Source organism: Camelus ferus, chromosome 12 (assembly GCF_009834535.1).
Source record: "Camelus ferus isolate YT-003-E chromosome 12, BCGSAC_Cfer_1.0, whole genome shotgun sequence".
Classification (NCBI taxonomy): Eukaryota; Metazoa; Chordata; class Mammalia; order Artiodactyla; family Camelidae; genus Camelus; species Camelus ferus.
Genome location: NC_045707.1, coordinates 21,710,726 through 21,724,974, shown reverse-complemented (window position 1 = coordinate 21,724,974; position 14,249 = coordinate 21,710,726). Strand labels below are relative to the sequence as shown.

The window sequence follows — 14,249 nt, the reverse complement described above, 5'->3', positions numbered from 1 at the left end:
ACACCACTTCTAAAGGAGCAGTTTTCAAACTGCATGTTGTAACATAGTGGCAGGTTAAAAAGTCAATTTATGGGGTTGATGAAGGTAGGGAGGGAGTGAGGGAGAAAGGAAATGAAACCCCCCCAAAATGAGAACTTTAATTTTACTGTGGAGTGTGTAAGTGCAAGAGAGAGAAAGTGTGAGAGTGTGTGTGTATGAGTGTGACTGTGTGTGTGCTGTGTGTGTTATGTATATGTATATGTATATGTGCTAGATCACAATGTAAGATGTATTTTTTTTTACTTGGGTACCATCAGAATAATTTGGAAACCCACAGCCGTAAAGGTCATCGTGGTCTGTGTTGCGGACCAGGTGCAGTTTAGAGCCTGACCACAGATGAAATAAAGACACAACGGGGAATGTGTCTGTTAAGAAAGGACCACACTCCCCGAAATTGGCAAGGCAAGAAGACAGCCTGTGAACGAATAATTCACACACATTGCACCACCTTAAGGTGAGGAAACGAACCTTTTTCCTTTTGCTGTGTTCTTCCTTTGCCTTGGGCCTGGAACAGCACCCCTGGACACTGTTCAGACCCCCCAACAGAGAACAGTCACTGGGTCTTGGTACAAAATTGGGCAGCATCAGGAAGGGGATGACTGCAGGCTTTAATTAGCAAAGCATCCTAAAATGCTATTTCTTTGCTCCCTTAGCAGGAGAGGATTAAAAACCTAGCATCACCTATCTTCTGAGATTAGCCAGTTACCAAGTATCATATAAATTTAGCCGGAAAGGAAGTTAGAAATGTCCTTGGCACGTGGAATCAAAGAATAAATATCGGTTAGTCTTGAAATTGAATCTAGCTCAACATCCTCATTTTTTTTTTTTGCAGATGAGGAAGCTGAACTGGAGGCTTATGCTGCCCCCATTATTGTAACAACGTTACTCTTGACTTCTGTTTACCACTGATCCCAGTGTTTATTGCTAGTGGGCTGCATATGGGTAACAAAAAGGGTAAAGCAGTTGTGTACTCGTCATGCCCCCCACTCAAGGGCACACTCCTGGCAGGGAGGGTCTATATATAGCTTAAGAGCGCATGCTTAGCATGCATAAGATCCTGGGTTCAATCCCCAGGACCTCCAATTAAAAAACAAACCTAATTACCTCCCCCCAAAAAACAAAAACAAACAAAGGGCGTGCTCCTCGTGGACAGGGATCATGCTCTAATTAGTAACTACTGCAGTTGGGGAAATTAAATGAGATAATACCTACCATGCACTTAGAGTGCCCAGCGCACTAAGTAAATGCTTTCCTATTTGATTTTGTTGCTTTGATCATATATGAGCATTCTTAATAAAGAATATTTATGCACAGAAAATTTTTAATATTGATTGATTTTCACTGCATTATACAACAAAATAAAATCGTATTCATACCCTTAAAATCCAATTATATTTGAAGGGACATTAAAAAATTACAGTGCTCTTATCTGCTTAAGGCACTTTAAGTAAATGAGTAAAGATGAAAGAATTCCAATTGGTTAAAAATTACTCAGAAAATGTCTTCTTAAGCATATGAAAAATAAATAGATCTAGGATTCATGATTCATAACGATAATATTTCTAATGAAAATATAAAATCTTCATAATATCAAGTGAAGTTCACTTTTCCTTATGTAAGAACCAGACAATAAAAGCTGCATGACCACTGGGGTTTGGAGTTCACACTAATGGCTAAGGGCTGTAAATCCTAAAAGCAGAATGTGACTTCTTTTAGGAGATATTCCACAGAGAAAGAATGTCCAAATATTAAAAGAAGTGAGAATCACAGTCCTTTTTTTCCTGAGGATGCCAACGATGTTATCAAAGATTTTTTTCCTCAAGTCTTACAAGTTCCTACAGCACCTTTCCCCTCTGCGTCTTTCATATCATATAATTAGCACATAATTATGTGCTCTTCCACACTGGCAAGACTATTCTTTTATTAAGACTCTTTGAAAAGTTCTTTATTATTTATCTTTGAAAGTGAGTTTGAAACCAAAAGGCTTTCACGACCTTTCCTTTCTTTCTTTGTGACTTTGGAGTTCTTTAAGGTAATACAGTGGATGGTTACAGATGTCAGATCCACTCATAAGTTTTCACCTTTAAGGTGAAAACTTGAGTTCAGGAAACAAAGGTTTGCATCCTCCTTTCTCTCCAGATTAAATGTTTGGGGTTTTGAAGAGCATGTATGCAAAATACTGATGTTCCAAAAAGGCTGTCTGTTCTTTGCCTTTTCCCCTTGTTAGGACAACTAGAAAATGGGTTAGAACAATAAGCTTCCTGAATCTAGTACAAAGACAGAAGGAGGATATAATTAGCATTTATGGGAAGTACAATATAAATTCCAAATTAGTCTTAAATGAGGAATTCACCCAGCCCCTGATCTGTAGTCAGTTCTGGAAAGTATCGTGCATCTCTGCCAAGGCCAAACAAGCCTCATTGCTGTTTTTGGCTGACTGCTTTTTTCCTAACGTTCAGTCTACCAAAGCACTCCAGATTGGATATGAGCAATTATGAGGGAGGGTGTCCATTATTGCAAATTTTAATCATTTCTCAAGCCATTTTGCTTGCAGTGATAATCCCACAAGACCAACATATCCCGCATAAGAAACCCAAATGGCTTTTGGCTGAGAGCAGCTCTTCAGTTACTTGGTAACCTATTCCTGATGAACTTCTAGACTTACCCCTTTGTGGCGAGGACCTGCCAAATCAGGGCTTCCCTGGCTTCCTGGCTCACTACAGCCATGGCCTGCCTTACTACAGCCTGGCAAGTGGACAGTAACACCAATGATTAAAATAACGATCCAATTTCTTCTCAATAATATTGCTGCTGTTTATATGTGGCAAAAACTACCTCTTTCCGACACTTCCACTGTGGGCAAAGTAATGTGCCAGAACAATTTCAAGAATTTTTCTTATCGCCTATACTTTTGGGACTATCTCCATGGAGATGGAGGAACAATAATAACCTGATGACGCTGGAAACTTTGCTTCTTTGGGGCCTCAGGGAAATTCACCCAAACTGGACTTTGTGAGCCAAACTAACATTCATAATTGAATATCATTTTGCCTAGCCAGTTGAAATGCCATGGTGATCCTTTGGTTGAAAATATCTAAGTAGCTTCATTTTCAAGAGCAGTCTTTTTTCTTGTGAAGGAAAAAAAAATAATAATAATTTGCTTTGATTGTGCTCAAGAAGCTCCTTCTCTCAAGCCCTCCTGTCTTCTCTTACACATAATGATTTCTCCTTTTTAAATGAGAATCATAGACTCTCAGGGTTGGGAGGAATCTTAAAAATAATTTCATACAAATACCTACTTACGCATGAAACCTCTCTACGATCTCTTCAAAGAGGTCTTTCATTAACAGGTGTTCTCTGGGGAAAGAGAGATGAAGGAAAAATAGAAAGGGCGGTCCACTGTATGTGGGGTAACACCTTACAATGGAAACAAACCAGAGGACCTAGATGTGGTCATCTCTGCTCATGAGTTCTCATCCGTCTAGTTTCACCACATTATGAGGAATTTTTGAAGCTAAGTCATCAATTTTAAGTCTGGACTATTGAGAATACAGCCCAACAGGGAGCGAAGCAACACTTCTGAAAGAATTTATTATGAGAATTTAGATCACATGATCTTGGACCTTTTCATTTCAGTGATCCAAACAGTTAGAAATAGTGATAAAGTTCTACCTCATATGAACAGAATTATAGAAAAACTTTCATCACTATTACTTAAGAATAAGTTAAATGACCTAGTATAAACTACAGGTTAAGAGAGTAGGTTCAGGAATGAAAACGTATGGTTTGAACCCTAACTTCCCATTAATGAGCTCTATGACCTTGAGAAGTCACTTAACACTTTGAAGTTTTGGTTTACTCAGCTGTAAAAAGGAGATAATAATAGTACCTTCTTCACTGGGCTATTAAGAGGATGAAATGAGCTAATTCACATGAAACACATTATTCAGTATATGGCATATGTTTTAAGTATCTAATAAACGTTAGCTTCTTTGTGTCTACTGACATATTAAAGGCAGAATTTAGACATAGCTCACTATTTTTTAAAACTTTCAGAATCTTAAATCTTCAGGAATTTCTATGCATGCTATTTTAAATTAAGGATTAATAGTGTTAGTAAAAAAAATTTTTCATGCTATAAATGGCTTATATGGAAATTTCACATTGCCAGAATGGTTTTAACAAATCAATATGGATTGTATCATGTGCTAACTGAATAAAACAATTCTTCTCATTAACTGATCATGCCCTCCATGGGTTTTGGAAAGGTGTGTGAGCATTTAACCGACAAGTTAAGAGTCATGAAAAATTTGACAAAATATAAAGTTATTATTTATGATAAACTTGCTTATTTCTGTGTATGTCTGACTAGTCAGTAGACTAAAGGTATTACTCAACATTATATATCTGATGGGATTTTAAAATAATCCTCTTGAATATGTCCCGACAAATTTTTTAAAAACTGCCATTGCTAAACAATATTGTAAATTAACCCATCCCTAGTTTTATGTTACTTTTTACAAAACATTATTCTGTTCTAGTCCCTAATTATCCAATTCTAATCAATAGTCAGCTTTCCCCTCGGAGCAAAAAGCAAAATAAGACAGAACTTGCATTTGCTGATTCCACAAAGAATTTAAATTCTTCCAGTCCAGAAATATCCACTGAGGTAATTAGAAAAATCAAAGAATACAGCTAACTATTTTCCACTTCTCTCCTCTCCCCGAGAAACCACTCATTGCAAGCTAAGTGCATCACTGTCTGCACAGCATTTCTTTCATATTGACCCTGAGATGTGAAAACTCCTCTTGGTAACTCATGATGATGATTATAGTCTTGACCATTAGAAAACTATTTATTGATCCAGAAATCAGGGGGATCAAAATAATTACTTTGACAAAAATGAAAGAATCTTAGTTGGGAAGTGTTTATTGACTCATATATAAATCTCCTCTTTTTAGAATGTATTCAGATTACTATGCAGCTGAATAATGAGGGATTAGGGTCACCTTCCCAGCCCTTGGGGGGATGCACCTTACTGTGAGTACCCCGTGAACGAACAAACTGTGTGTTAGATAACATGACAGTTGATGGCAATCTACAGAAGATGTTATTCTGAATGAAATTAAAATGTGCTATGGAAAAAAAAGAATTAAGGAGAAAATGGGAACAAATGTACTATGGAAGCAATGCTCTCTCGTCCTACAACCACCACTTAAAGACGTCATCGCACAAGCTCCCAGCGCTGTGAATTCAGAGGACTTCTGCTTTCCCACCTTCCCGAGGTGGCTGTGCACTTACCCTTGTTGTTTTCACTTTATTCCCCGAGGAGCAGCTCCATCCTTTCCGATCTGGCAGGACTTTGCATTCCTCTCCCTCAAGACACGGTTGCATATGGCACCACCATTTCTGTTCCACTATTGAAGCTTTGAGAGACGGGAAAATCAATTCAGTATTTTCTTTATTTTCTTTTTGGCATTGTTAATGCTATGGGAGCACATTTAAAGAGGAACAAAAGCCACCTGTTTTTCCCACCAGTGGGTAGATTAGGTTTTAAAGCATGCTTCTTTTTTTTTTTTTTTTTTTTTTTTGGTCCAAAGGGAATAAATCTAGATTTTCTGACTAAAAACATTTTTTAAAAATTTTTTTATGGAAAGAACACAACATTTTAAGAAGGTAGATCGCATGTTAAGTGTATAATACAGTACTGTTAATGATGGGCACATTTTTGAAGAATTTCTTCATGCAAACATATAAGCTTCATGAAAACTAAGGTATTGGAAAGAAACTATGTGGATGTATGCACGTACTGATTTACACAAACATGTAAGGAAATGAGTCCACGATCAGTTTGGAATCAATATTTTAGAATCAATGTAATATTTTCCACCAGTAGGCTAAAATCAGGAAGGTGTTGGAGTTAACGTAATTTTTTTTTAACCGTGGGCAGTAACCATCATCACGAGGAACGCACCAGGCTAATGTAAGCACTTAAATTATTATTTATTTATGATAACATCAATTATATAGCCTTGCATAAATATTTATAGCCGATTGTAATTAGGTGCATCCTCCAATAAAGAATGTTTTTTATGAGTCTCTATAACAATATTTCAGGTGAGTTCTAGCCATAACTAAACACTCACTAATATGTATGGTATTTATTTTTTCATCGTTAGGAACCATGCATGGGTTTAGGTACCCATATTATTTAATCATCTATCTTCATCTTTCCTTTGCCAATATAGTTTACACACAGACACTCGCTCTCCACAGGCAAATCAGTATTTCATGGTATCAAAGTAAGAAGCGCATGGACTCGTTGTAACCTCTTTATAATGCTTTTTGCCACAAAGCTGCATATTGCTTAAGATCTTAAACTCCTTCCAGCATATTTTAGATTCCAGTATTCTCCCCAGATGTCCTCGTATGTACCACATGATTTATGGTGTGGTCGCCCAGGACTGAGCCCAGTCATCAGCCTGACAGTGGGCTTCCAGTTCTGAGCAGCCCCAGCTACAGTAGCACGACGAGCGACGGAAGAAGCCTCACCGTCCACACACGATGGAGCAGCTCGTGTGGTGCCTGCCACCTGGCCGGGGAAGCAGGAGCACTTGACTGTTTGTGACCGTTCTTCTATCTTGTTCTTATTACAGCATCTGTGGAGTGCCACCACCTCGCAAGTGCCTGTTTTAACATGGTGAGCTGCATGGACAAAAACAAAAAATGAGACAATGCTGAGAAAGCTGTGGAGACCCCCCCCCTTTTTTTTTAATTAGAGGCACATTAAACATAGCTCTATAAGGGAGCCACCATGCATGAAACTAGAAATACAATGATGCTGACTCCACAATGCAGATTTGATTTCTTTTCTAAATGTGGTAGAACCATTTCCATCAGTAAATGCTTGGTGAAGCAGGAACAATTAGTGATTAGATTAGAATGAGCTGTTGGAAGAGTCTAAAATATAGAGGCAATACGTGGTACCATCAAAAACATACTTATTTGCATATGACTTTTTTTTCAAACATCTTTTTGTTCAACATTTTTATCAAAATAAGATAACCCACTGGACAAAGTGCTCTGTTCTGGGGCTGAGACGAAACTTAAAGTGGGCGGGGTTGATAAAGGTTATATTCTTCTTCTAGGGCTGAATGGAAGGGCCAGGCAGGGAACTGCTTTTCAGGAACAAGGAGGCAGAAGGGGGAATCCACCTCCTCAGGATTCTTCCCTGGAAATGAACAAACTGGATGATTTCTGAAATTGCTGCCATTTTCCTGAAAATCCCATTCAGTCTCAAGACCCACAAATCTCTCCCTTCAGTTTCGCCTGAGGGGACAATGGCCACCAAATGGCAACAACCACAACCAGAACTTGGATGGATTTATACCTCGCGTGGAAAACCCAGTCCACTAAGCAGTGAGGCTCCCTCACCCATTTTGTTAACCTCACAGTAAGGCTACTGAAGTATTTTTGGGCGATTGAAATTTTTGGACCCCACTTATCACATCATGATAGGGTTCGAGTTTGCCTTCATTGTTTTTTGTTTTTTTGGGGGGGGGTTTGCCTCAGCATTTCTACTTCAAACTATTAACACTACTGTGAAATGATAAAGCAGAAGTTTCATCTGCTAAAAATAAAAACGGCTTAAAATCAAAAACGTGTTGAAACACTATGCTTTCAGAAATTTTAAAGCATGTGATTGATGCTTTAAAAAAACAGACAAATAGAAAAGTAGGAGATTTGAAGTTGTTTCATGTAATAAACATACTGAGACCCATTTTGTAAGTGAGATCAGTACATCATGCATTTATATTAATCTTCTCCTTAGAGATGAGGAACCACTGGGCAGTGACTCAAGTTAGATAGCTTGGATTTGTCTTAGAGAACAAACCACATATAGTGTCCACCTCACCCCTCATGTGAGACCAAGAAACTTAGATATGACATACAGTTGTGAACAAAATCCTCAAAATAACTTTCAAGAAGCAGATACCATTTCCAATGTCGCAAAGATTTTTCTGCCACGATAGGTACACATGGAGAATTCTGTTTTTGATTCCAACACCAGGCTACCTCTACAAAAGCTAACAACCTGAGAGCCAGACTGTTCCTACACTCTTTGGCTCCAGAAAATATTTTCTTAGCTAAGGATGATTCAGTTTGCTTTAATTTACTGAAAGCTTTATGTAATATACAAGTCAATATCCTGCTTTCTACACTGAACCGCACTCAGTCGCGTTTTAACTGAGTCAATACTACATATGAGATACTGGCTTTGAGTACTGGGGATGCAACAACGCATAAGGAGGACACAGACTCTCCCCGCAAAGAGCTCATATTCCTGTGGAGGAGACAAATAATGAATAGGTGTTAATGATTAAGACAGCATTAGATGTTCTAGCTCCTGGGAGGAAATGCAGTGAAGTGACTGGGAGTAATCAGGCTGGGAAGGAAGGCAGGTTTCTGTGAGAGTCTCAGGGAAGACCCCTCTGAGGAAGTCACCTGAATGATGGCCTGAGTGATGAGAAGGAAGTGGCCACTATGAAGAGCTAAAAAAGGAAGAGCTTTCCAAAGAGAAGGAGCAGCAAATGACAAGGTTCTAAAATGGGGAGATGTGGGGTGTGTTTCCAGGACAGCAAGACGACCGGCGTGGCTGATCCACTGAGAGGCTGAGGAAAACGTGGCACAGGATGGGGGTGTCTGGGCAGGGATGACACGGGAAGGAGACTGGATTTTATTCTCATTGCAAGGGAAAGCCTTTGGGTGGAAATGCTGTCATCTCATTCATTAGAAGTTTGCTCAGACTGCTTTTTAGAGAATGGACTGAAGAAAGCAAGAGAAGATCAGGGAGACCGGTTAGGAAGGGGGAGCAGGAGTTCTGGCGATAAAGGATGGGACGTAGGCTACCGGCGGCAGAGCTGGGAAGAAGTAGCGGGCGGGGGGTGTTTCAGTGAAGAGTTGGCTTGACTTTGCTAATGGACTGCATGTGAGCTGTGAGAGAAAGAAGAATCAAGGGTTACTTCTAAACTTGTCCTGAGGAATTCGAAGTTGGTGGTTCAGGTAGATAGAGGAGCCCTGGGAAAAGGGAGTTTGGCAAAAGTTGGGTTGGGTCAGAGTGACCGCAGTTCATTTTGTCTGTGTTAAGTCTGAGACTCTTACAAGACACGCAAGGAAAGATGTAAACCAGGCAGCGACATTTGTGAAATGCAGCTCAGGGAAGAGACGTGGGCTGCAGACACAGACACACCTAAGAGATCTAGGTTGATAGGTGGTATTTAAAGCCCTGCACTGGACCAAGTTACCAGGGCAAAGCTACCAACAGTGAAGCAGGGAGAGAGTCATCCAAAAGCTAAACCCGGAAGGAGAAGACAGCAAAAAAGACTGAGAAGAAGCAGTGCATGAGATAAGAGGAAAAGAACATGCGATAAAGCCATGGAAAACCCAAGAATAAAATATTTCAAGAAGGAGGCATTGATCAGTTATGTCAAATGCTGCTGAAAGATTTAATAAATGAAGAGAAATAACTGTCCACTAAAAAAGTAATATGATGGAGCAGTTCAGAACATAGCCTCCAGAAACCAGAGTAGCTGGGTTCAAATCTCAGCTCCTCCTAACAGCGGTGTCACCTTGGGCAAATCAGCAAGTACCTCTGACTAGCACTTTTTCTTACCTCAAAGAGGGATGTACTAATAGCACCATCTTCCTACGGGCGGTTGGAGGATTCAATGAGTTACTATGTATAACGTGTTTAGAACACTGCCTGCCTCAGAGCAGGCACCCTGCGTTCGCTATTATTAGCATTGATCCTGGTAAAAATCATTTTAGTGGCAAGATGAAAATAAGAGCATGATTAAAGTAAGTTTATTAGGGAATGAGATGTAAAACTGTGCAGACAATAATAAAAATTTATTTCAAGGAACTTTTTTCCGGTAAGGGAAGAAGGAAATGAAGCAACAGCTGGAATGAAGCAAAGGGTCACGGAACTTCTTTTTAATGGCTGCCATAAAGGAGTGCTTGCTCGCTGGAATAATCTGGAAGAAAGAGAAACTGACAATATAGGAGAGAAAATGAGGAATTAGAAAAGAATGTTCTTGAGAGGAAAAATGGAATCGAGGCTGAGGGCATCTGGGAGGTTGGTACTGGGTTGTCATGGGGACATTTAATCCATTTTAACAAAAGTGAAGGTGGGGTAGGTGAATAGAGTCTGGGCGGTGTGAGGGGATTAGGTGGTGAGAAAATGACAGAGTTTTGTATCAGACTCATTTTGCTATGAAATATGAGAGATGTTTGAGAAGAAAAATCAGAATATGAAATAGACATCTCAAAGAGGAAAAGTCAGTTTCTTGCAAAGGAGCAGTAGGACTCACCGGCAGGGAGGTGGCTGATACACACCGGAAACTAGAGGACACAGGAGATGCAGAGGGGGTGGGACTACAGCACCATGGAGGTGAACATCTGTGTGATGGCAGATTATTTGGGATGCTTGGACTTCTGATAGCGACTTAGGGAAACAGAGATGTTGAGTCATGATGAGATTTGTCCTGCAAGTCTTTGAATGGAAGTCACATTAGAGTTGAGATTATGAGGGCTCCTTCAGACAGTGAGGTTGTTGGGCAGAGCACTGAGCTGAGACAGCTTCAGGGAGAGCTGCATGGTGGCTGGGCTCTCTTCTCGTCCCTTCCACACAACGGCAGAAGCCAGGCATACACAGTGAGGTGATCTCCCCTGAGAAAGATGTGCCATTTCAGCATCTATCAAGGCCATTTTACCATCTCTGTTATGAGGAGATTTTATCAGACAGTGGGGGGGGGGGGAAATGAGCAGGTGCAAAATCTGCATCTGGCTTCCCCCTCCCAATGCCAATATCAAAAGGCCAAAATTCTACTCTGCCTGACAAGAAAAATCGTACTTCTCCACCCTATGAATTACATTTAGATGTGGTGATGTGACTTGCTTTGGCCAAAGAAATGAAAGCTAAAAGTAACTTACCAGCAAAAGCAAAGGTACGTCAGTCTGTGTGGGTACTTTAACGGCGAATGTGTCTTTCACCAGATTCCTCCCCACAAACCAGAGCAATCAATTATGGCCTTTTTTTTTTTTTTTTTTTTTTTTGGTAAAACGTTATTGTAAAACAATAAAGATTTCAGACAGGTACAAATTAGGAAGTAAGAAATCCCCTGAAACCTTACCACTCAGAGCTAACCATCTTCAATGTTTTGAGGAACATTTTTCCAGATAGCTCTCCTTGCATACTGTACACAAGTAGAAATGCAAGTCTGATTTTCTATGAATGGGATTCCATGACACCAGTGATTTTATTCCCTACGTTTGATAAAAAAAAAAAAAAAATATGCCCTGGGCATCTTCCATGCCAAAAAATACGAATCTAAACTGTCATTTTTATGTCGATACACACGTTTAATCTTAAGGCTTTAGGGATCTATCATGGTTCACTTAGCCAAACCCAAAGCTGCAAATTTATGAATCAAAATAACACTTTAATATACTAGTCAATCCTATGATCTCCCCTGCCCCAAATACGTTCTTTATAGTGGGGACTGTATGAACCTGAATCCCAGGTGAAGAGGCATGGAATCGAGTCCCCACCAACCATGATGGGCCTGCGAGGGACAAACAAACCTTGAGGTGTTACAGGTCCCTAAAATGCGGTGGCGGTCTGTTCCCGCCGCAAAACCCTACCCTGACTGCACGGCAGTACTTCCCACTGCTTCCCAGGTTGTGCAGTAGGACGTGTTCTTCCAAACGTGTCAGTCAGAGGACAAGTCAGTGAAGCGTGACAGCCCAAAACCTGGATTGTTCCAGTTTATTTGAGTCAATGCAGAGTGACTAGAAACAAGAAAATGTTCTTTAGATGTTCACAGAACTCAAAGAATTGGAAAGAATTATTTTACAATAAGAGTTGTGTTGGCTGAGCTCAGTGTGTCAGAGCTCTGATGAAGGAAAGTGTGCTTTTTTCTTCTTTGAGGAGCAAGGAGGTGGAATGATGCCCATAGGGGACAACGAAGAAAAGGATGAGGAATGAGCTGCACCGGGAAGGAGAGAGGAGTGTCTCCCTTCAGAGAACATGGGACCAAATGTTAAGGGCTTAATAGTAAAGGCCACGTCAAAGAGCAGAACTCACAGACCCAAGGCTTTTCTGCCCTGACCTGCCTTTCTCTTCACTGCCTACGAGTAAAATGCATACACACAGGTTGAGTTTCCTTGTGAGAAATAGGATTTTGTGAAAAACCTCTTGTTAGCTTTTGCTCTCCTTATTAAAATTAAAGTTGTAAAGTTTTTTTGTGGGGGAATGAGAGAGGAATAATTAACCTTTTAAAAATATAATAGATGATAGATAGGTAGACGTGGGTGGGTGGGTGGACGGATGGATGGTTGGATGGATGGATGCATGGATAATCCTGCACTCAAAGGGTCTGAAGGCAGGGATAGGGAGAATATTGACTGGTCAATGTTTTAAAAAATGCCAGTAAATATGATAAGTGAAATACCCTAAAACAGGGAAATGAATCTTCTAGCAAATTTTAGGTCACCTTGGCGTGGCATACATTGACACATACATGGTTTTCTTATTTGTCTGCTATATACCTTAACTTTTTATGATCACCAAATTCTTGTAGACAAAGACTAATTTTTCATGTAAACAACTCAGTATGTGGTATTTGTTTAATAAATGGTAAACAAGCAATTTAAGAAGGTAAAACTAATTCCTGTGGTTTTCCTTTAAAAGGTTAATGAGACTGTAAAAAAAAAAAACTCTAGCAGTTACTAGAATCCTCTACACAGAGTCAGGGCTCATGATAAACTAACCTAATTAAATATTAGGGCTTTCCAAATTAACAAAATAGCTTCACAAACAATCAGTAACCATCGTACTCAAATGATACAAGGCCCCCTGAGAAGATTTAAATGAAAAAAAGGACAAACTAAAAGTTTTCTTCATGCCACCACTGCCGAGTCACAAAAGATAAACCAAGACAACAAAAACACACCTTTCTGTTGTTTTTTCCTCCCTGGATGTGATGCAGAAACACAAAGAGTTGCCGCCTACATTTTTTGGGAAATGACGCTAGATACACAAAGGTTTAATTCTCATGAAAACAGGAATGCCAGGTCCTGTCCAGCTCTAACTGTGGCCTTCCAGGTTTAGTACCCCTACATCTCATTTCAACAACAGGATCTGGGCCTGTTGGTTCCCCAGAAACATGGCCTTAAGTGACTGCCTCTTAAATTATATATCAAGATTCTTAAATGTTCTGCAAAGCTATTATGACTGGAATATTTTGGCATGAAGTCCTATAAGGCATATTAGTAAAACCTTTGTTTCCAACGACTTTTTACCTTCTCTGGAAGAAACTGAATTAAATAGCATTTGGTTTGTATGCGTGCATAAATTTTAAAAAATTACATACTTACACACATGATAATATATAATTATATACACGTACGTTTATACATGTGTTCATATGGTCACATTTTATTCATCACCTATAAAACAGCTATAAATACACAAGTATGAAAAATGGGTTCCCAGAAGAATACTATGTATACGAATCATTTTGAGTAGTGGGTACTGGTCTTTGATTAATAGGAGCACAAAACACTGCATATCGCATTCTGTGTGTATGAATAATTCATTCATTCTGGAAACAGCTTCAGGAATAACAGCAATTGGTAACACCTATTGAATATTCACCGTATCGCAAGGATTATTCCATTTTATCATCACAGCAACCATTAAAGAGGAAGCTACAATTACCCCCAGTTTATCCTCAGTTTAAACTGAGCCACGGAAATGGCAAGTAACTTACTCATGGTTAAAATAGCTGGTAAGAGACAAAACCAGAGATGAGAATGTAGGCAGTTTGCTTCCAGAAACCATGATCTTAAACACCATCATGTAATTCCTTCTCTAAGCGCTCCATGCACATGCCACAGACTGCACTTCCAGATGATGGGCAGGACAGCGCACTGTCCCTACAAGCAATGCGTGGTGGCCTCAAAAAGACATGGGCTCTGGGACTGAAATACCTCCGTGCGAGTCTGCCGTGACCTATACGAGAGCAGAAGCGTAAGTCCATTCACCTTTCAAAGCACTGGTTTGTTCATCTCTAAAATGGCTCCACATGAAGACCAAATGAGATAATGTATGTGAGACTGCTTTTCAATGGTATAGCATTACTTAAATG

General features: G+C 39.7%; 1 protein-coding gene across 2 annotated transcripts in view; it reads right to left on the bottom strand.

Annotated features, from left to right (window-relative positions):
* The window catches only part of TAFA2 (TAFA chemokine like family member 2), a 439,356-nt gene that overhangs the window by 30,082 nt on the left and 395,025 nt on the right, over positions 1 to 14,249 (bottom strand). For both annotated transcript variants that reach the window (XM_032493135.1, XM_014565746.2), the window contains 2 exons: positions 6,592 to 6,744; positions 5,341 to 5,465 (listed from right to left, as the gene is read on the bottom strand). In XM_032493135.1, coding sequence (XP_032349026.1) covers positions 5,341 to 5,465; positions 6,592 to 6,744 — 278 coding nt within the window. The remainder of the gene's footprint in view (positions 1 to 5,340; positions 5,466 to 6,591; positions 6,745 to 14,249) is intronic.